The sequence below is a fragment of the Pimephales promelas genome, chromosome 8 (assembly GCF_988280905.1).
Source record: "Pimephales promelas chromosome 8, fPimPro1.hap1.1, whole genome shotgun sequence".
Taxonomy (NCBI): domain Eukaryota; kingdom Metazoa; phylum Chordata; class Actinopteri; order Cypriniformes; family Leuciscidae; genus Pimephales; species Pimephales promelas.
The window spans coordinates 29,583,588-29,606,171 of record NC_142776.1 but is presented as its reverse complement, the minus strand read 5'-3'; the positions used below and the strand labels follow the sequence as shown (position 1 = coordinate 29,606,171).

The 22,584-nt window shown below is 34.7% G+C and overlaps 2 protein-coding genes across 3 annotated transcripts; both read right to left on the bottom strand.

Moving 5' to 3' along the window:
- Positions 1 to 115: 115 nt before the first annotated feature.
- Positions 116 to 13,005, bottom strand: slc6a22.2 (solute carrier family 6 member 22, tandem duplicate 2). 2 transcript variants are annotated; one of them, XM_089134330.1, is made up of 15 exons: positions 12,916 to 13,005; positions 11,316 to 11,509; positions 10,227 to 10,361; positions 10,002 to 10,142; positions 9,842 to 9,923; positions 9,559 to 9,691; positions 8,745 to 8,879; positions 8,532 to 8,635; positions 8,294 to 8,418; positions 7,978 to 8,090; positions 7,754 to 7,891; positions 7,555 to 7,657; positions 7,204 to 7,304; positions 6,785 to 6,955; positions 116 to 196 (listed from the first exon to the last, which is right to left on the bottom strand). In XM_089134330.1, the coding sequence occupies exons 1-15, from the start codon at positions 12,921 to 12,923 to the stop codon at positions 188 to 190; spliced, it is 1,692 nt and encodes a 563-aa protein (XP_088990456.1). In that variant the 5' UTR covers positions 12,924 to 13,005; the 3' UTR covers positions 116 to 187. The 2 variants fall into 2 exon arrangements, with proteins under 2 accessions (XP_088990456.1, XP_039544919.2); XM_039688985.2 differs by lacking the exon at positions 116 to 196 and adding an exon at positions 4,147 to 5,779.
- trub2 (TruB pseudouridine (psi) synthase family member 2) lies at positions 12,820 to 17,457 on the bottom strand. Its single transcript, XM_039688986.2, has 8 exons — positions 17,185 to 17,457; positions 16,673 to 16,807; positions 16,390 to 16,464; positions 16,247 to 16,308; positions 15,969 to 16,050; positions 15,413 to 15,485; positions 15,170 to 15,306; positions 12,820 to 15,067 (listed from the first exon to the last, which is right to left on the bottom strand). Exons 1-8 carry the CDS (start codon positions 17,300 to 17,302, stop codon positions 14,685 to 14,687), a joined length of 1,065 nt encoding a protein of 354 aa, XP_039544920.1. The 5' UTR covers positions 17,303 to 17,457; the 3' UTR covers positions 12,820 to 14,684.
- Between the last annotated feature and the right edge of the window lie 5,127 nt (positions 17,458 to 22,584).

The window sequence follows — 22,584 nt, the reverse complement described above, 5'->3', positions numbered from 1 at the left end:
AACACAGTTCTATGTTTTACATTTTTGGTGCCAGTGTTTATTCTGCATTTAAAATATTATATATTGTGTGTAGATAGAGAAACAGACAGAGAGAGAGAGATTATTGTCAATATCTACCTTTTCTGATGCTCTTGATGCACATAAAATGCAACACTTTCGTGTATGATAAGCATCATGCTCTTCGTCATCAGTTTACCTGAGGGCATCCCAAAAAACAAACATTAATACATTACATTGTTAACCGTTATAACAGACTTAATCAGTTACAAAATTTGATCAGTAAATTAAACATGTCTTAAATGTACAAAAAAGCCACAAGAGCGCCTCTGTTAACACTGACTGTGTGTGCAGTGTGTCAGTAAGGTTTGTAGGAGAATTTAAACAAAAGAACAAGTAAATGGAGGAGTGATGTCATTACAGTGATGGAATTACAGAGGCTCTTCTGTTAGTGCCAAAACATCCATCACTTTACCTAGCAAAATTGTCTTCCTAATTAGTAAAGTCAATTACTGAATTAAACACTTAGTAGAGATGGCTGCCGTACTGATAAATGTTGACCCAAGGATTTTAAAATAATGTCTAAAACTTTTGCAAGAGTATGATTTGTTTTGATAACCCTTGCAAATTAGCAGGTTTCGTGCCTGTGAGCTTGATATAGAATCCAATAAACACACCCAGCTCACGCGTGTAGCTCCAGAAATGTATTGTTTTTGCAATTGCTATTGTGAAACCATGAAATCTTGTATAATCAAAACATTACACATTTTTTAACATTTGAAATATGCATTGAATGTTCTTAAATGAGACATGCACACTCCCCATGTATTGCATGATTAGCTAAATCATGACAAACTTCAACTTGAGTATGTTTTTAAATAGTAAACCTCCATGTTTTACAATTATACATTTTCTACAAATCAAGAATCCCACAATATTGACCTCATTCCCTGACTTTTGAATGGCTTTTTAAAGGTCAAAGCTAAAGAAAATGAGTTTCAAGCTTAAGCAGGACATTGAGTGTGAACAAACAGGAAGGAGCCTGTCCCATCTGTCAGATTAGCATCTCTGAAGTGTGTCAACACCTTCAAGGAGGATTTCCAGCCACAAGTAGCTTGTGATTATCCCATTACAGGCACTAAAAGGCCCTGACAAGCTGTTAACACCATGGCTGTTTGCATCCTCTCTTAATGCTTCAATCCTGCCTGATTGGATTCACACCTTCTACGCAAGTGCAAAGCCATGTTGAAGGACCAGAGCCAAACCAAAGCATGAACATGCATGGCATCTGTTCCCCTTGACTGAAGCAATGTCCTCTAGAACACACACACACACACACACACACACATCCACAATCCTTCACTTGAAGAAAGATTTTTTTTTATAAATATATATTATTATAACATTAATATATTTTGCAATTAAAATGAAAGCAAACAACAAGAATTATTTGCCGTAACCAAAAGCATGTTTCTAAAATAAAAATGGCCCCTCTTTAACCCAGGAATGTTGACCTAGATGTTAATTGCATGGTCCTTCACTGGTTTGCGGGTGATTATTTTCCAAATAATGATATATATATATATATATATATATATATATATCAATTTAACATAACTTATCTAATCATATGGAGTTGGGAGATAAAGTTGTAAATAAAACAAAGATTATCGGAGCACAAGAGTACTATTTCAGTCTTCCTAGATCAAAATTTCATGTTTAATTCAATGTGTTACTTGCCATTTCATTTTGATTAATTGTGAAATTTACTGGCAATTTCTGAGTGAAAACTGTATACACCAAAAATTCAGTTATAATCTCATGTCATTTACTGTACAACTTTTATGTCCGCTATATATTTTTCTGAATTGCTCTGTTGAATATTGGGATCTACATATAAAAAGACAAACTCATTTTAAGGCATTTAGGTCATTGTTGGTAGATGTTATGATGTTTATGTATAAAGCATTTTTAGATGCATCCAAAACCATTTTTTTATTTATCATGATGATAAAGTCTTGGTTCCATAATTTAGTCACACTGTCCCCCAAAATACCCCTTATACCACACCAAATAAATCAGCAAACATTGTGCTGAAAAGAACAATTTTTGTATTATTCCAAACTTAGCATAGACTAGCTTTCAAAAGATTCTTTAATGTTTTTAAATGAAATTCTTCATTGAAATGAAATGATGTTCATCCGGGCTGCATTTATTTGATCAAATATACAGTACACTCTAAAAAAAATGTTGGGTTATTTTAACCCAATTTTGGGTCAAATATGGACACTGGGTTACATTTTTAAATTACATTTTTTAACCCAATGTTTGAATTCATCCCTATTTAACCCAAAATTGGGTTAAAAAAAACAGCATTTTTTAGAGTGTACAAACACTATTGTTAAATTATTACAATTTAAAATAAAAGTTTTCTATATCCATATATTTTTTTAATGAATTTATTCCTGAATTTTCAGCATCATACTCCAGTCTTCAGTGTCACATGATCCTTCAAAAACCATTTTAACATGCTGATTTGGATCTAAAGTAAGATTTCCTATTATCATGCGGCTCAATATGAAATTGTTTAGTTTTTTTGTAGCAATATAAATGTCTTTACTTTTGCTTTTATTAATGTGAACTAGCTAACTGAAACTATAACACAGTGGTGTATATTGAATGTTTTTTCACCTTGGTGTAAATGAGATTGGGAATGAGCTTAGCAGAACCGTAAGAAAAGGATAGTTAGGTAGGCGTGGAGGGAGTGTGAGGTTAGAGGCGTGAAGAGAATGTAAAAAGTCACACGTCACTTAATAAGGATTAGCCTCTAAACAGTGTGTTTGGCATCTTAGCGCCAAAGGGCTTATCACAGATCCGGCACTGGCTTGAAAAGAGACTGTGGAAGAAAGCCACCATCATGGACAGGAAGTTTTCCTGGCCCCTACACAAAGGTCAGTGTCTATATGGCAAGATATGCAATTACCCTAATGGCCCAGTTGAATGTGCAGACATCATGTGCCTGTTTGATGATGAAACTGTAAACTGACACATGTACACATATTATAAATGGATATTTCAGCCAAAAATGAAAATTCATCTTTTATTTACCCTTGAGTTGTCACAGACTTGCTTCACGGAAGAAAGAAAGTCATACAGGTTTGGAACGACATGAGGTGAGGTCATTTTTGGGTCAACTGTTCCTTTAAATGTGAAACTTTGTTCAAATGTATTTTGAAATGCTATAGTACATAAACATACACTGAGAAAATCAAACCTTCCTAGACTATTTACAGCGGTTTAAAAAAGTATTTGGATATTTAATTCACACGCACATGCATCAATATGAATGTCATTACATTTGATAAAATATCAAAGTAGGTGGCATTTATTTAAAAGAAAGATAGTAAAAGTTTGTTAGGTTTGAAATGATAAAACAATCATACTGTTGAAAAAAATTGTAAAAATATATATTTTGCCAGAAGCCACTTGGATTGATGTTTTGTTATCTACTATATATTTTTAAACTATGTCTTAAGTGCCCAAATACTTTTAGTGTCATCTATATATTGCAAAAAACCACAATGTTAAAAAAAACTGTTAACATAAAAAAGTAAGTTACCTGGTTTCCTTTTGAAAATTTACTTAATTAAAATTCATTAAACATTTGAGTTAATACAATGAGGGGGTTATATTAAAATAATGTTATCTGAACCACATTAATTGTCTAAATTGATTTGACAAAAGATAAAAAGTTAAAAATATTTTTTACAATGTACTAACTATTTTTTTTCTTTTTTAAATTATCGTATGTCAGTAGTCTTATTATTTGAGAAAAGCTGAGAGAAAATGCAGATTCAGGAAAAGTCTGTTAATCTCAGATTGATTTGTGGCCGTCTGCATCACCCTGTTTAGTCACCTTCACAGAAGTATGGACGAGCTTTCCCTGATCTCATTACCCCCTATAGCCGTGTATCAGAACGAAAGGACTTTCAGCCCCTGTTGCAATTGTAATTTAGGAGAATTGTTTTCTTGCTCTTTGAAATATTTCCTTCCTATTGCCATACTTGGGTCGAATAACAGGGCAGTAAAGGCTGCATTAATTTTGTCCAAAAAAAATAATATTTTTGTGGAAACACTGCATGATAAAAAAAATACGATTCTTTGATAAACAGAAAGAATTTAATTTATTTGAAATAGATTTTTTTTTTTAACAATTTAAGTCTTTCCTCTCAATTTTTGGACAATTTATTACATACTTGCTGAATAAAAGTATTGATTGAAAAGTATTGAAAACATCAAACCTTTGAATGGTAGTGTACAACTGCAAATATACAAACAATTCTATTTCATATTGCCTTGGGCTAGGAAAAACATTGAATTCCTTTAAAGAAATGTACGAACTTAGACTTGACAAGAGAATTATCAACAAATAATCGGGTTTATGCCATTGTTCATTTTAGCATATGCAGTGTACCTGTCCCTTGTATTTGCAGGGATCAAATGCAACAATCGCTCCTTTAAAACTCAAATCGTTCAACCCATATAGACAGTGGTTCAATCACTAATCTGAATATTGCTATGTTGGTTGCAGACCTGGGTCTACAAGTGTCCAGTAGATGGCGCTATCCAACAAAGCCCTGCATAGCAAGAGGATAAAGTAATGCACTTGCATGAAGAAAGAAATACATTTCTAATGTCCAGCAGGTGGCGCATTCATTTATATATTTCTTAATTCTTTACATTTCTTTGACATCAAGTGCTCAAAATGTCAGTGTTAACTGCATATTTATTATGGCACAGGAAAATTCATTCCATTCCATTAAAAAAGAATCTTTTGTCCAACCAAACCATAACAGAAAAAATGATCCCATAAACGTAATTGGGAAAAAAATAATCTTGTAAAAAAAAAAGGTGGGCACACAGAAATAACAATTTTGTACAGTTGTATACTCTAACTTACAATTTTCACATTTTATACATTTTTGTTTCACATGTCAGACAAACACACTCCACTCTTAAAGGGGAATCTGAGAGGTTCCATGGTTGCCAATCCGCGGAATTGGCCTACTTTTAAAGTTTTTACATATTTTGTCATTTATTTTTGACTGAAATGCTTGTATTGCAACATTTGATATGCTACCAATGATAATACTGTACTAGATGTTAAGTTTTGTGAAGGAGGGACATTGGTAGGGAGGTTTTGAGCTGTGTGTGTAATGATCTCTATGATGTAACGGTTTTCAATTTGCATAATAGTGACTGTAAAATATGTATTTAAGGTAAGGGAGAGGCATATTTTGAGTTTTGATGTTTGTGATATATGGTCATAGGGTAACTTTTGTGCTATTTTTGATTGGCCATTGGCCAATAAGTTTTGTTATGCAGACCTGGCAATCCTGGGCTTCAAGACCCCTTTTAAAGTAACACTTAAAATCATTTATAAAAAGCAAACAAGCCTTGTCCTTGTCCAGTCTTGATTGAACTGTATAAAAAAATGTAAAAAAAAAAATGCTTTGATAAACATTACTACTTAACCATCATATGATGTTCAGAATCAGCCCACTTAAATGACAATGGGTCAAAAATGTTTGTCAGAGGCTAAAAACAAAGCAGAAATGGTGAACAGTCAGACAATGTCTCTGAGAGGTAATGAGTTGGGTGTGTGAACAGTTCGTAAAGTCAATAGGTCTGTGAAGGTCTCAAAAGTAACTGTGTTTAGCTTCGGTTTTGGACGTTTAGGATCTGGCAGGTCTTCAGCAGCAGTGCACAAGACTTTTACTCTCTGATTTGAAAAATGTAAAAAAAAAAAATCCACAGTGTTAATTATTTTGATAATATATTATAAAAATTAAGATTTGTATACAGTATATATAATAATAATAATTGATTGACTGCCAACCTCAGTGAAATAATGCAATAGCTGTGTTTCAGTCACGCAATTATGATGACGCGCAAAATTCAGATGGAGTGCAAGAAGTGAAGAGCGCAATGGACGAGATGGAGGAAAGTACGTATTGTACTACTTTACACGCTATTACAAGAGAAATATGTAAACAAACATATGTTGGACGTGATCCTTACGTTATGAAGAGGAGCGATTTTTCAACCGAATTGAAAGATTTTCCAGCCATCGAGGCGGTAGAAATCAGCAACTATGAACTACCTCGTCTTGCAGACATAACTTACTTTGACTTAACAAATTTCGGAAAAATTACACATTACACAAACACAGCCACTTGAATTGTTGTATTAACTCACCTTGGACGAAGTCATCACTGCACACACGGCCATTTTCCCATTCAGCTCCTCTCGACCGCAGACGTAAAAGTTAGGTTTGCAAGCATTTTTCCGGAGTTTTTCGTTCAATTTCTAGCATTTCCCCCCTTGTAAACAACAACTTTAGGTACACGATAAACATTCCCCGTGGTTTGATCGATTTAAGTAACGATAAACGACGATTTTGAGTCTGTTACAGTTCTTTCTAAACAGAGCAAAAGCAAATCACTCCCTACCCTACATTTGCATTTCGCGCCATTGGCAAGGCAACACAGTGGCGTGACGTCATGTGAAAACATCGACTGTGATGCTTTACCCGTTTACTGTTTATTTTTTTTTTGGTTTATTTTTTTCTCTTTTCTTTTCTTCTTTATTTTGTTTATGAAAGAATTAATCTACTTGTTCAATATATACATTGTTGGAAATGATCCAGATGTTTAAGAGGTGCATGTTTGCACTATTGTAAAACAATTATTGAATAAAAAAAAGAAAAAAAAAGAACTGTCTTTACCTGGCGCATAGACCCTGGAGTGGTGCCAACCAAATAAATCATCCACAGTGGAACAAGTAGGGTGGAGGAAAGGGTGAGGAAGCCACCAATCGCATAGCCCCACCAGGGGTATTCATACACATTGTTGAACTTCAGAGGGGTGTATTTAACCAAAGAAAAGATAAACGTTCCCTAAATAGAAAAGAAAGGGAATGCTGAGCAGTGGGAATCCGTCAGTCAGTCCGATATGCTTTGTCACATTGAGTCAATGCTTTCTTGTGTTTTGAAGTGCTATCGGTTTAAAGACAGACACGGATGACAGGTGTCAAACGCAGACTCACAGGTGGCTAAATTTGTGGAGTGTGGAAATACAGAATGAAGCATATTCTGATTTTAAAAAGCCTTGGAAAAAGAATTCAAGCAATTTAAATTATACTCACTGTGCAAATAGCTGGTGTTAGATATTTCCAGCAGCACTTCATGAAGGGCCAAGGCCGATATCCAATCATATCCTCAATGCTATCATAGAGACGGTCTGCACCTAAAATAACATTTTTAAAAAATGTAAAACTCGGAAACACACTGTAATCCATTTTATCACGTTACTTTATTTTGTTACTTTGCTTTTAATTGGCTAAGAATTGAATATACCTTTGACTTGGATTAATTGCACAGTTAAGAAGTTGTTCTCTAAATATTTCAACAGAGGTCGCCAGAGTTGCAAATGCAAACATGCACCATGCTTCCAGTATTTAAACAGCAAATTTTGCAAGTCAAATAAATGAATTTACCATATACCCATCCAACACAGATAGACTGAAGGATGGCAAAAGTAAGAAGAGCCATTCCACTACATGCGTAATAGTCAAAAAGCTGGAAGACATACAGGCCGCCCTAAAAGTAAAACAGATAAAATTGCAGACATAAAATAAAGGTACTGCAGGTGTGGATTTTGCCAATCATCTTTGTGTTCTAATGTGTGAGACTCACCTCTGTTACCATCAGCAGACCTAAAAGGAAGCTGACAGTACATATGAAGAGGAGAAGAAATTTACGCCGATGTCCAATTTGGAAGAAGGAGGGATACATATCCGAGATAGCCGTTACCAGGGCTTCATGATACACAAACTGATACATCAATAGAAAAAGCTTTAGGGTATCCGTTCTATGAATTAAATTGAGAAAGATAAGTCTGTATATCTGCCTGTATTTACCTCACTATCCAGTCCCAAGAATATGATCATGATAAAGAAGAAGATTGCCCATAACTGAGGCAGGGGCATCAAAGCCACAGCCCGGGGATAAGCAATGAACGCCAATCCAGGACCTGCCACAAACAAAAGTTATCAGACAAATCCTCCCCCACTTTGAAAACTCTTGACACACACAACCCAATTGCACATAATGTGAATGGAGTGATTAATAAAGCAAAAAAAAAAAAAAATACAAATGTATCACCAAGACCAATTGCTTCATACATGAAACCTTCCAAATGACAAACTTTTGCAGTTAATAAATCCAGCCTTTTACCTGACTCTGCTACCATTGAAATATCCATTCCCTGTTCATCTGCCATGAAGCCCAGGACCGAAAATATAGCTAAACCAGCCACAAAACTAGTTAAGCTGTTGAGCAGACATAAGTACACACAGTCTCTGAAAGACAAATAGCAAAAGACAACATGCGTTGCAAGTGAAATTTGGAATGAAAGGCGAAGAAAACAGACTCACGTCACAAAATGTTGCATTAGATCATCTAAAGTAGTTACCTGTAGCAGTTGTTGTCATATTTGTTGTAGCTTCCCAAAGCAGTCAGTACTCCTGTACACACTCCATATGAGTAAAATATCTGACTGCCTGCATCCATCCACACCTAAAACATCAATTATTATTTTAAAATACAGTAATTCAAAATTCAACAACACATCAACTTTGGGTTTCAACATTACAACATTTCTGGGCAAAAGAGAATAGCTATGTGCCTGTGGGTCTGTGAGACGTGTTGGATCAGGGTAAAGGTAGTATATGATGCCATTCTTCGCTCCAGGAAGAGTAAGTCCACGGACCAGCAGCACGGCCAACATTAAATAGGGAAAAGTAGCAGTGAGGTATACCACCTGAAAACAGGAAGAGAGAGACTGTTTCAGTGTGGTGCTTGCAATGATCATGAGTTTGATTCCCATAGTGCACACATACTGATAACTGTATACCTCGAATAAAAAAATACATAATTCTATGTAGAATTAAGAAGATGTGGGTTCAACCACGTGAAGAATTTTTTAAAAACTAAATCCATTAAATTTTTTAAATTTAACTTTTCAACTTTAAAATATTTTTTTATTAAATGCATTTATTTGTTTGTTTGTTTATTTTTTATAAATTCATTACATTTATTTATTTATTTTTAGTTTACCTTTTAAAAAAAACTTTTATTCTTTTAAAATATTTTTCAGTTTATTTATTTATAATCTTCATTTATATTTATATAAATATATATATATATATATATATATAAATAAATTAAATGTTTATTTTTTAATACATTTTACAATTATATAAAATTATTTTAATTTTATTGCATATTAGTTCTATATTTAGCCAACGGATGCAAACTTGATGTGTGAGTAATTTGAAAGTCACTGTAAAATTGTTTCATTTTGTCAAAAAATATGGGGTTAAATAAAGTTAAATAAAACTTTATGCACATTCCACTTTCCCGCTCATGGGTAAATCTATCTTGCCACTCATTTTGTGCTACATTGGTTTCATTGTTAAAAAGTTTAGTAAATGTCTCACCTTGCCTGTGGACTTCACTCCCTTCCACACACAGAAGTAGCAGATGATCCAGGCCAACAGGAGACAGAGCGCCAAGTCCCATCTCACATTACCAATCTGTTCTATTCCTTCAGACAATCCCAAAATTCTTCTCCTGTAGGCATAAAATATGGGATCTTTCGGTTTTACATCCTTTATTGTGATTCTTTTTAATTATCTGGATGCATTTTGTTTTCATGTGTTGCCTTATGCAAAATTCTTAACACAAACTGGTTTTAATAGGGTGCTATTTCCAACAACTTACTCCCAAAACTCAATAACAGGGGATGTGCTTGTCTCTGAAGAATATTCAGTAATGTTGCTCTTGCTGAACTCTTTGCAGTTGTCTAAATAAAGAAAGGCAGTGGTTATTTAAATGGCATAACCCAGTGTTATAATAATTCACACTGTTCTGTATGGGATACCTGTGTTCCAGTAGTTTTTGCAGCTAGCCCACGGCAGCTCTGAACTGAAGGACGAGAAGAGGTAAAGGAAAGCCCAAGCTAGAATTATGATGTAATAGACTCCAGCATAGAAGACACCGACTTGGCTACCATAACCGAGGCCTGTGGGTGAAAAAAATGCAAGTGAAGTAAAAAGCAGTAATGCAATGATATTGAAAAGTCACTGTATATGAGATCATTGCTCACCTTCAAACAGTGGACAGATCTTCCTCCAGCACGTGATTCCACCCTGACTGGTGAACTGACCCAGTGACATCTCCAAAAAGAAAAGTGGAATCCCACAGGTGAAGAGAAACAGCACATATGGCACAAAAAATGCCCCTATATGACAAATTGAACAAGTCAGATTTATCAACACACAATATACACATCAATACTGTTCTTAAGAAAAGATTTTACTTAGTCGGTTTTAACTCGCACCCTTATAAAAAGGGTTTAATAAAATGAAATGATCTAAAATGGTGGTCCACAAATTAATGTTTGATTTATATGACAACATGTGTCAAACTAAAATACAATATTAAGTTAACTTTAACCAATACAAAAGCAATCATGCAAGTAATAAGCAATAATGATTTTAAGCATGATGAAGTGCTCACCAAGGCTGCATTTATTTGATCAATAATAAACAATAATACTGAGAAACATTGGTACAATTTAAAATATCTGTTTTCTATTTTAATGTTTTTAATGTACTTTATTCCTGTAATGGCAAAGCTGAATTTTCAGCATCATTACTCCAGTCTTCAGTGTTGCATGATCCTGCACAATCAATGATTATTTGGTGCTCAATAAACATTATTTATATCAATGATGAAAATAGTTGTGCTGTTTAATATTTTTGTGGAAACCGTGATTATTTCTTATTTAATAAATAGAAAGTTCAACAGCATTTATTTGAAACAGAAATAAACACTTTTAGTGAAATAAGCATCCTTGCTGGATAAAAGTATTCATTTCTTTCTCCCAAAAAAACTTGACTGCAAAATTTAGAAGAATAGTGTACATCAACACCATATTTTAAGCCAGAATTAAAATGCATCCCATAAACCTTTTGTTATAATAAAAACAAAACTCACTTCTTGTGCATGTATTCATACCACTGTTTGCGTGGTTATTATTATGCCAATAACAGAATAACAGAGAGACTTTTTGTATCTGAGAGTTTTTCTTTAAAGATTTTTTATGCTATATTGAGTACATATGATTACTAAAAAAAACCACCTTTCAATATTAATGATTATATTAATCATTAAATTTCAATATTGCACTCACCTCCCCCATTCTTGTAGCACAAATACGGAAACCTCCACACATTTCCCAGGCCAATGATGTGTCCTGCGACTGCCAAGAGAAACTCCAGCTTATTGGCCCACTGCTCTCTCTCCTGGGTTTTAGGTCTGGCCTTCACTAGGGCACCATTCATGAGGTCCAACTTCACCTCTGGCCTTGAGCTATGCTCCATGATGCTAATGATGGGATGAAAAAACAAACACACAAAAAATAAATGAATTTTTAATAAATTTTAATATGTACAACTCTAACCCTATTTTTGTCTACAGTTGTCTACATCTCTAATATACATATTTTTATAATACTACATCAGTGATTTTGACTACATGCCTTAAGCACAAGATGTATTTAATAAGATGCATAATTAATACCATATAACTTTCACAAATGTAGAGTAGTTGTTATGAAACATATTTCTGGTGTTATGAAGAATGGGGCCCACATGTGTTTAGGGGAGATGTGGCCTCATCTGTTGGAAATGATAGCATCAATGGACTCTGCAAACAGATGCACGTGTTTCTTTCACGTGCTTTTACCTCTTACAAAAGCTAATGATAGACCAGTCATTGACTATTGGAATATTCAGTATGTCCACATTGGTGTACTATACATATGTAACTTCTATATAGTATAATAGTACATTTTATAATTTTACTGTAACACTATACAATAAGGATCATTAGTTAACATCAGTTAATCTTAGTTAACATGAACAAAGAATGACCAACAGCATTTATTTATCATAGTTAATATGAATTTCAACATTTACTAAAACTTTATTCAAATCATAGGGTGTATTTGTTAACAATTAGTTGATGCACTGTGAACTAACATGAACAATGAACAACTGGATTTGTATTAACTTACCTTACATTAACAAAGATTAATACTATAACAAATGTACTCATTACTGTAATTAATGTGCTCATTAGTTCATGTTAGTTAATACATTAACTAAAATAAAGTTAATGTTAGTTAATACATTAACTAATGAACCTTATTGTAAAGTTTTACAATTTTATATGCCATGCCTATAATTATCATGCAATGTTTTGTTTTTTGTTTCCTCTTTAATACTCACGAGTCTTAGAACTATGCATTTCACCTTGCAAATTCGATTGCATAAAATTGAACTTAAGTCAGTTATTAAAGGTAAATTATGTTCAAGCATTTTTTTTTTCATATATAAATACAGCCCTAATATTGCCATTGCCAGAGGCATCCAAGATCATTTCAACATCTCACCACAAACAGCTAAAAACAAAAAACAGGTTTTTTAGACACCCACGGAAAGAGTATTTTTATGTTATGCCACCCTCACATGTGTATAGTGATATTAGCGTATATAGCGTATAAAGATATTCAGCTCACCTTAAATTAGATTGCATAACAATTGATTCTTAAAAAATAATTGTTTAAAAATGAACAAGAAAGGTGCTTACCTGTTGTGGGCCTGGTTTTGCTTATCATACATGCCGAAACCATGCCTGATTTATTTAATTATTTATTTTTTTACCACAGCACAGAGTGTCACAACAATAAAGTGTAATGTAATAATGCAACAAAATAGTAATCAGAATACCTGTGCATTGTGATGAATCCGTTTTGTATGTCCCCTTAATGCAGTGCTTGCTAGGTTAGCAGTTCAAAACAATGTCCTCAAAGAAAATGGCTGAGGAGTGGCCAAACCTGCTTCATGAGCTCCTGAACAAGGACTGACCAGGTTTATTATTCTCTGCTTTACAAGTAAATACAACCATGTCCATGTGTGTGACAACAACATGTGTGTGTGTGTCCCCTGGTCTGTTTTATGGTATGTTTTCTTAGAGATAAAACAGAAATGTCTTATCAGTGAAGTAACTGGCATCTAATTGGTTTCTTTCTCTCCCCCAACTCTCTCTGGCATTTTCTACATCTTTCTCCATCGTTAAGCCTGTCTAAAAATATAGCAATAGCCTGAAAAAATACTTTCTACTTTCAGCAGTTCTCCCTCAAGCTGAATTAGAAGTAACCGGACACCTTTCTGTGTGCATTGTCAAATGCTTTCAGAAATGAAAGAATGCTGAAATACCTGAATCGAATGTGTTCTGAATGTTCTCCATTAAGAAACCAGTAATTGCTGCACATTTCATGGCAAATGCCATTTTCCCATCAGTCCTCAGGATAGGCCTATAAAACTTTGTGGGAGATGGAACATGGAAGAGTATAAATTCTGAAACTAATCACATTCAGGTCATTTTTTACAGTTGTTCTTTCATTTCAGGAGTGATCATGGGACAACTGCTGGTTAACATATGGCATTATTTAGCCTATTTCAGTAGCCTATCACTCCGTACTTTCAAAACATTGTAGCCTAGAAGGGTTGCGGAAACACCATGCTCAACAGGGTCCGTGTCCTCTGAGATCTGACTTTTTCTATCAAAACTAGTCTCTAAATGTGACTGACTTGTAGCAACACTTTAAATGTAAACATTGCCGTCATAACACGCATTTATTAATGTTGTCTCTTGTCTTGTTTGCAGAAGATTTCTGAATCCTTTTGAACGACACTGTAAACAAAAAGACACGCTGATATTAAACTCGCGGACTGGCCGTCGGACTGAGGGCTGTTTTAGTCCGCCCTTATTTATCAACTTAATGTGATGAAAAAGCGATCTTTTTTATTAGCAGAACTCAGCCACATGGGCGTTGCGCCCTCCTGCAGTGCAGCTGTGCGAGGGTGCGCGCGCTATAACTTTTGGATGTCAAACGTTCATCACACGCGACTCGCATGCACACACATCAACACAGCGTTCAGTCATTTCGTGAGAGTGCGAGGCCGATATAAAAAAAAAATAATCTTCATGATTAAAGGACACGGTGTAGCAGGGCTGCCTATCTCACGTCATATCACAACTATCTCTCCAGAGTTAATTCTCTGTATTAATAAAAATCGATCATGCTATGAAAGAAAGCAGGAGATGCGTTTGTGGGAATAATCTGGAAAATAAAGACATGTAGGCCTATACTTGTTTCAGGTGGAGCTAAGATAGTATTAGTACAAGCACATTTTAAGCCCCATTGTCAACTTTAATCATATGAAATGTAATTTTCCAACAACAAAAATGTGGCTAGAAAAATATGCTTTTTTGAAAAATCACTAGCCACATTGGCTAGACATTGATTGCATGAGAGGTTTGTCTGTATGAGTTTGTTAATGGCAGCCTGTGCCCTTTTGTAGTGTAGGCTTTATAGGCTATTTCTCATCAAACTGTGTTAACTGTGACTGATTTCAGTAAGTCTGCCATATATTGCCACCCCTCAAAAATGCCTGCCCCCCTCTCGCCTCCCCATAAACATTTTTCTAGATCTTCACCCAGTCTCAGTTGTCAGTCTGTCTAGAATTCTATCAGAAGTAGGGCTTGTGAGTTCAACATGCTCTTGACTTATTTGATCAGATTGTCCAGTTTGACTTCTGGTTTGCTCTTGGATCTTTGTGCTCGAGTTCAACTGGCCAGCAGTCAGCCTGAACATTCCAGATTTCCTGATTTTGCGGGTAGTCTTGCGAAAGTGAGCAATGGCTTGTATAATGCAGTCAGCAGTCCAGTGTTGTCGAGTGAGAGCATTCTCTGCTTTGAAGGGACCGTCTCGTGTACGACGCACTCCGGAACAGACAGCAGAAGTCCGCAGCTCTAGTCCTACCTCATGAATCAATTTACGCAGATACTTCTGAGTCTCATTCACACACTGGACCTCTTTTTGTGTAGAAAAGAACAAATTTGTGGTTACTGGCCTTACAAGTAAAGCAAACCTATACTAATGTATATGTACAGAATATATTATTCAAATGTACTAACCCAATGTGAAATGTGGCGGATTGAAATGTATGCATCGCAGACCAGTCAGTATAGGTGGACTTTTACCATGAGGATACAACAAACCCTTCACTGCAAGTTCATAAGCTTCTTGAGTACGCAGGTCCATCTGAGAATACCTGCAGAGAGACATAATAACATACTCAGAAACACACTATGCATGAAACAAATGTATATAGACATAGTCTGACAGTATGAAATGTAATATGTAAAATAATGACTCACATGATTAAGGCTTTCTGATTGGCTCCCTGTATCATGGCAAGGACTCTCTCTAGCTTATCCTGAGTAACATGGTCTAAAAGACAGAACAATAAAGACAAAGTTTACAACAAAATGTTAGCCTGTATTCCATACATAAAAATATGTTTGTAATTTATTATAGCAGTTTCTTGATATTAAAGTTCCCATGAAACCAAAATGTACAATTATTGTTGTTTTTATGGACATAATTATTAAATTCATTTGTCTTTATGATCTTTAACCAAAATGACCTCCCCTTCCCACTCTTCTCTGATGTAAATCTCTTCTCTGATGACATGTCTTTTTGCACAAGAGCGGGACACAGTCTGTCACTCAGTCACATGACATCACAGCATTAGAAAACCACAACCATCCAATCAATTCCCGATGGACAAAATTAAGTACCACCCTAAATTTTTTTCTAGTCTGAGAAGCCATTTCACTCAGATATACGGCACAATATAGAAGAAAAGATTATGGCAACTTCAATTTCATGCAGAGTCTAAGGTTATTATAATTATTGTAATGTACAAATTACCATATGTGGTTTTCTCTATGACTCGGCTTGTGTGAGAGAAATCATCGGTGGCTCTTCCAAACTCCCCCTCAAGCGTGTAGTCCTTCAGATAGAAAACAAACAGAAAAGTCGGCGTAAAATTGTCATTATTACTATTAATGCATGTCTCCTAACAGTTCTGATTTGATCATCACTTCAGAATCAATTAGGCAGGCAGATATAAAATAAAGAAAAACAGTAAATAATTCAAATGTGAGACAAACGGTTACATTAAATATAGGCAGAGCCTAATTCTTTACCCTGGTTACATGTGATCTGCACAGATGCTCCAGCACTCCATTTCCTTTCCCAACACCTAAAACTGAGATAGAAACATGAGAGAGTTATTGAGCACAGAACACATTAAATCACTTTAAAACTCAGGGTTTCAATTGTCAGTCACCTAACACTCCAGAGGAAAAAGCATCCAAGCGATGACCAACTCCGACATGAACCTTGTGAAACTGCGGCCCTGTCACTGTAACAGAGGAAAAGTAAATAGCAAAATATACGTACATTACGGTAGTATTTGTTGCACTGCCTTTAATGCATGAAAAAAATTGTAATTGAGTAATTCTTAATGGTCAAGAAAATAATTCAAAGCAAAAATATGTAACATATGCTGTTTTTTTTTCTTTTGATTTTGTGTTTACCTTGACATGTTTTTGTAAAGTCTACCAACTAACCTAGAGGATGGTCTGCCAGAGAAGGAACCATAGAGGGGGACAATATGAGATCTTTGGAGCCGTTGTTCTCTCCACTGGACAGAAGCTGGAACTTCACTGCAAGTTGAGGAGCTGGTGGAGGACAGGAGTTCAGATCTGAAGAGAGAAAGATGGAGATTTCAGTTGCATTGAAAATCATGTATCACAATAAAAATAAATCAATCATAATTTATCACAAGAAAAGTATACTCGTGATCTAAGACCATTTTGCAAGATGTAAACAACACTGGTCCAGAAACACTTCCTGTTTCAGTTTGTAACGGTTTTCTTTATTTCACATGTAAAGAAAACATCTTAAAGACGTTGTTTAACTTCTTGATTCAGCTTTACATGTTCTGTTGGTTGTATTTTATCCCAGCTTTTATGTAGTGTTAAAAAACTGAAACAGGAAGTGCTTTTTGGACCAGTGTTGTTTACATCTTGCGAAATGGTCTATACGCATTTATGTACTGTGCACGTGAAGTAGATACGACCTTTCAGTAAATTGGACTCTATGGTGTCACGAACAAGTTTCCAGTGAACTCCTTGCGGTTTGTACACAGCAAACAGACCATCCATTCTACGGAAAAGACGTACGGCCTGTGTGGTCATTTTCGTCCAGAAATAAACGTAACAAGCATCAGTCAAATATAAACAAGAAGTAAATGACCGGAATGACGACAGGTAGGGAAGCAGCAAATTCACACGCTGGCTGCTGCTATGTTGAAAATCTGGCGTCACGTGACCGTCTTCTTCTACTGGTGTTACAGAATCACAGTGACAGTAGCGCCCTTTACTGGATGAAATACTTCAGTTCATGCATAACATTGTCGTCTTCCCATCATACATTGGAGTCTGGGGGCTAGTTTTCAAACGGGGGAAAAAGATACCTCACAAGGTCTATTTTTACTAGCATTTTTCTCTAGCAATTACTCAATTGAAAGGTGGAAATATATGTCAACACAACCAATGGACAACAATTTAACGTTATTTCATAAATGTCAGTTGGATGAAAAAAAACGCTTTGATATTTTACTACGCAAAATAAGGTTTCCCCATAATTTCAATATCATTTTCCATCCATTAACATTAAGGAACTACTAGCATTCCTTTTGGTGGGAAAATAGCACAAACATTTTGATATACATTTTATGATATTAATAAAGTAGACATTTTGTGCAGGCCTATTAGTTGATTTATCTAATAATAAGACATTCAGTCTGTTATGATTATATCAACATTTCAAAAATGGTTAAACAATATCTTAACTTATTTAACTTTTACTGCTGCGATGTTTGGCTTTAGTATTGGAAGGCAAGTGTAACATGACCAAAAAGTTGCAAAGCAAAACATTACACACAGAAGACATTCCTCCGCCCAGGCGAGCAACCAGGGGTGTTAAAACCAATTCTCTCCGGACAACAGGAAGCGGCTAGGGACTGGAAAATGCTGGCTGATCTTGATCTACGGCTTATTTTTCCACCTGAGATTGCCACCACTAATCTATGATATTGTTTTGTGGTCTGGATCAGCAGGCATTGTTCAACTGATAGAGTTAACAGTGCCATGGGAGGATGCTGATGAAGAAACTGCGGTATGCTCATCTGGCCACTGAAGCAGAACAGCAAGGATGGAGAGTTGGAATAATGGCAGGATGCATCATTTCTCCACTGGCTTTTACCATGGCAATGGAAGTAATCATTAGGGCATCAAGATGGGTAGTAGGAGGAGAGCACTTGGCTTCTATAGGATAAAGTGACTGCCACCAATCATCAGAGCATATATGGATGACATGACAACCAGGACTACAACAGTAGCCTGCACTAATCAGTTATTGGGGAAGTTAACAGATAATATTGAATGGGCGTGAATGCAATTTAAGCCCTCAAATCAAGGAGCATCTCGATAGTTAAAGGAAAGATAGTGGATAAAAACATTCTTCATCAATGTTGAGGCAATACCAACAGTTTCTGAGAAGCCAGTGAAGAGTCTTGGGAGATGGTACGATGGGGATCTAAAAGACACAGTTAGAGTGGGAAAAGTTAGACAAGCAAGTTACAGTTCAAAGCTACGTCTTAGTTTGTGCTTATCTTGGCGAAAGCTGAGTACAAATCAGCATGAAGTTTCTAATGGAAATCAGGAAATCATAACTTGTACTAACATTATTATGTTTGTTTGGTTTAACTAAGAGGTTTTCTTAAAATGTATTTTACACTAATGTTTTTTCCCCTGGTGGTGTTGGATTCTATACTGCCTAATTGAAATTCAAAATACTCTTCAATTATAGACCAATTTTGAGAATTTATATCCAAACTTAAATGTTAGTATAAACAAAAAGTCTTGGGGTTTGGCATAATGGTGAACAATAAAACCACACTGATATAAACACAAATCAGCTGATGAGATAAGTGTAAAACTAAGCAGTTGTCAAGTGTTGCTTAAAGGTATTGTGAAAGATAGGCCTAATTAGTTACATCACTGACACCACCCGCTGCAGGTGTGGCTTACATGACAAAAAAACAGGCTGCACAAAATTGTAAGATTAAATATACGGATTACACAAACAGTGTTCCCAAAACATTGTATTATGTAATAAAATCGTTTGAGCAGGTAAACAAAGTAATTAAACAAATAACATAAAGTGGTCCATGAAGGACTATTTTAAAAAGTCTTCTCCATTGTTAAAATTGAAAGCTATGCATAAAATGAAGCTTTGACCTTTACTTTTGTTTATGGAATAATTTTACTGTCAGTCACAGTTTACCCTTTAAAGACAACAAAATGCTGATATCTCTGTTCACTTTATTGGTTTAATGTTAAAGTTCTATGCATTATGAATAATGAGTGCTGATAAAGATAGATGTGTAATGGGGTAACAAGCAGAAATATTAGTGTGACTCAAAACTTTACATGTCCCCAATAACAACACAGTTTATTATATGCACATGTTATTGTTTTTTATGCATAATTGCTATAAGATGTCTTTATTTATGTCTTTTTACACTATTATGTAATTGACAGTAAAATAAAAAATGATCAAAAGTAAAAGTACAGCTATGAACATAAAATAATATTAGCAAGTGTCCTCTGTAACCGTAGCAATCCTGTAGTTTTCCACTGAGGAAAATGATTTGTTAAAAAAGCATTTAAACAAATGTATGGAATTAAATGGAAATGAAGCTTTTGAACTTTTATTTAGCTGAAATGGAAAATGAAAATGTATTTAAATATATTCAAATATTTCATGATAAAGTTTTTTCCTCACCCTATGTATTTTGCAAGCACTTGATCCATTAATACTAACACTTTCTCTTCTCTTCTATTCTATATATAATTAAAAAATACAATTTATTTATTTTTAATTATTTTTTTATTATTTTTTTACACATACTGCGTTAGACTAAAAGGGTTATAGAACTTACATATTGTTGTCCTATTGTTAGTTTGACTGCTACTGTTTTCCTTATTTATCTAAGTCGCTTTGGATAAAAAATGTCTGCTAAATGATTAAACGTAAAGTTATTTTTGAAAAGCACTATACAAATAAAACTGAATTGAATTCATTGAATTGAAAATGAATATGCTCTATGTCATATGATGTAATACTTATGTACACATATACACTTTGTACTTACACCCATATTGTTTAACCTTTTCTTAATTCTCCTTCTAACCTTCTCTGTCTCACCAAACAGAGAGCACAGGAGAATATGTATCACAAGAAACTGTTTCAAAATGCCCTTTTGCAGTCAATTGTGCATTGACACAGAATTCTATAGAGCACAAAAAGAGGTACGTCATTGTTTTCTCCCCATTTTTTGGGTATCTATAAGTAGCTGTCACCAACCAAAATCACAAGGATATGATACAGTACAAAGACCTTTATGCCTCATTATTTGCATAATCACTTCACTGCTTAATATGTCATGTTAGGGTGGAGATATTTTTCAGGTCAAATCTGTAACATTGCTGAATGCGACCAATCAAGACCTAAATGACAAAAGGTTTTCTACTCGTCACAGAAGAATTCACTTCTCAGTGAGTTTTAAATCTGTTTTAAGACAATGTCTCAAACAGACATTTATATGGCACCTGCATGCCATTGTTATTACTCATCTCTATTGTACAGGCTTAAATGTTCAAATCATGAATGTCAGAAGAACATAAGGTGGTGAGCGACAGGTGTGATCGCGTGATTGAGAACAACAGCTTAGGACAGCAGAAGGTATTCTTTGAAGATTTAAGTGGTGATTTACGATATGCCCCGACCGAACCATGTCTTTTCTCTCGCTAATTTAAAATTGAGCGTGACCGTGAACAATTTGTTTTCTTTGTGTTGAAGCTTAGCTGCAAATCCCTATATCAGGATGCTGAGGTGATTAAACCAAACGGTGTTTGTCACACGTGTTCCAAATCTAATTGTCCATTTCCATAGCACAGGAATGCACAGAAAGAGTCTGTTTACGCTAGCAATGTGTTATCCATATAAAAGATTATGGTAACACTTTACAGGTTCATTTATTAAACATTATAATGTATTAACTAACATGAACTAACCATTTGTTACTGTATTTGTTATTCTTTGTTAACGTTAGTTAATACAAATCTAGCTGTTAGTTGTTCACGTTCGCAGTGCATTAACTAATGTTAACAAGATTTTTAAAAAGTAGTAAATGTTGAAATTAACATTTATCAAAGATTAACAAATGATGAAGAAGTATTGTTCATTCTTTGTTAATGTTAACTATTGTAGTTAACTAATGAACCTTATTGTAAAGTTTTACCAAGATTATCAGTTTTTCTTGTCGTTTACAGTATCTAAGAGGTAACTTTATTGAGTAAATGAGTTTGCTCATGAGTCTGTGAAGGAAATATCCATTCAACCAACTACTGCTGAGTTTTGAATCATTTATTTATTATTTATTGTTAATTAAGGGAAAAAGAACAATCAGAAGCTATTAATGCTGCTGTTGAAGGTTGCAAATTCTTGGTGGACAAAAAGTTCATATAGGATGTATTTTAGAAGTCTGATATTTGTAACTTAAAGATATTTTGAAGAATGTTTCAACATTGACCCTATTGACAAGACAAAAACATGACATTTTTCAAAATATTAACTTTTATGCTTCCCAAGACAATATTCACAATGGATAACCCGAACTGTGTCTTTGTTAGAAATACCGGCTTTCGTATCACTGAAATGCAAGGATGCTGAGTCATTTTGCTTTGACTTCACTGAATGGTGTTCAACTCTCCTGTTTTTTTGTTGTTGTTTTTTCAATTCCCGACCTATACATTTTTCAAAGAAAAGGTATATAGAACATTAACAAGTTCTGTCAGGTGCTTCATTTCGGGGTTCCCATCATGGGATCATTTTATGGATTTAGTTTTAATTAATTATAAACATTTTTAATTAAGCATCTTGTAAACATAATTTTTCATAACATTACATTTAGAAACCCATTAAATATACAATTATATATTTTTGCTAATTTTTTAAAGAATTTCTGCTACAAATAGTAAAAGAGTCCATCTGTGTAAATTTGTGTTGTGCCACAATGTTAAACCAAGGACGTTAACACAGCAGAGTCCCAGAAAGATTAGTTATTAAGTAACAGTTGTTATTGGATGAGATTAGCGTATGGTATCGGTTTTATTCAGATAAAGTTGTTTATCAATTCCCACATATCAAAGGACGTCCTGTTAAATTCTTTAAGAAAACTTTAATTCAACTTTTGACATTAAACATGAAAAATAAGAGAAGGTATGCGGTTCAATGAAGCATTGAGCTTGTAATCCAGGGAGTGTGGTCAAATTAATGTGTAGCACCTGTGTGTGTGTGTGTGTGTGTGTAAAGAGGAAAAGTTAGTGAGCGTGTTATGTGTGTGTAATGA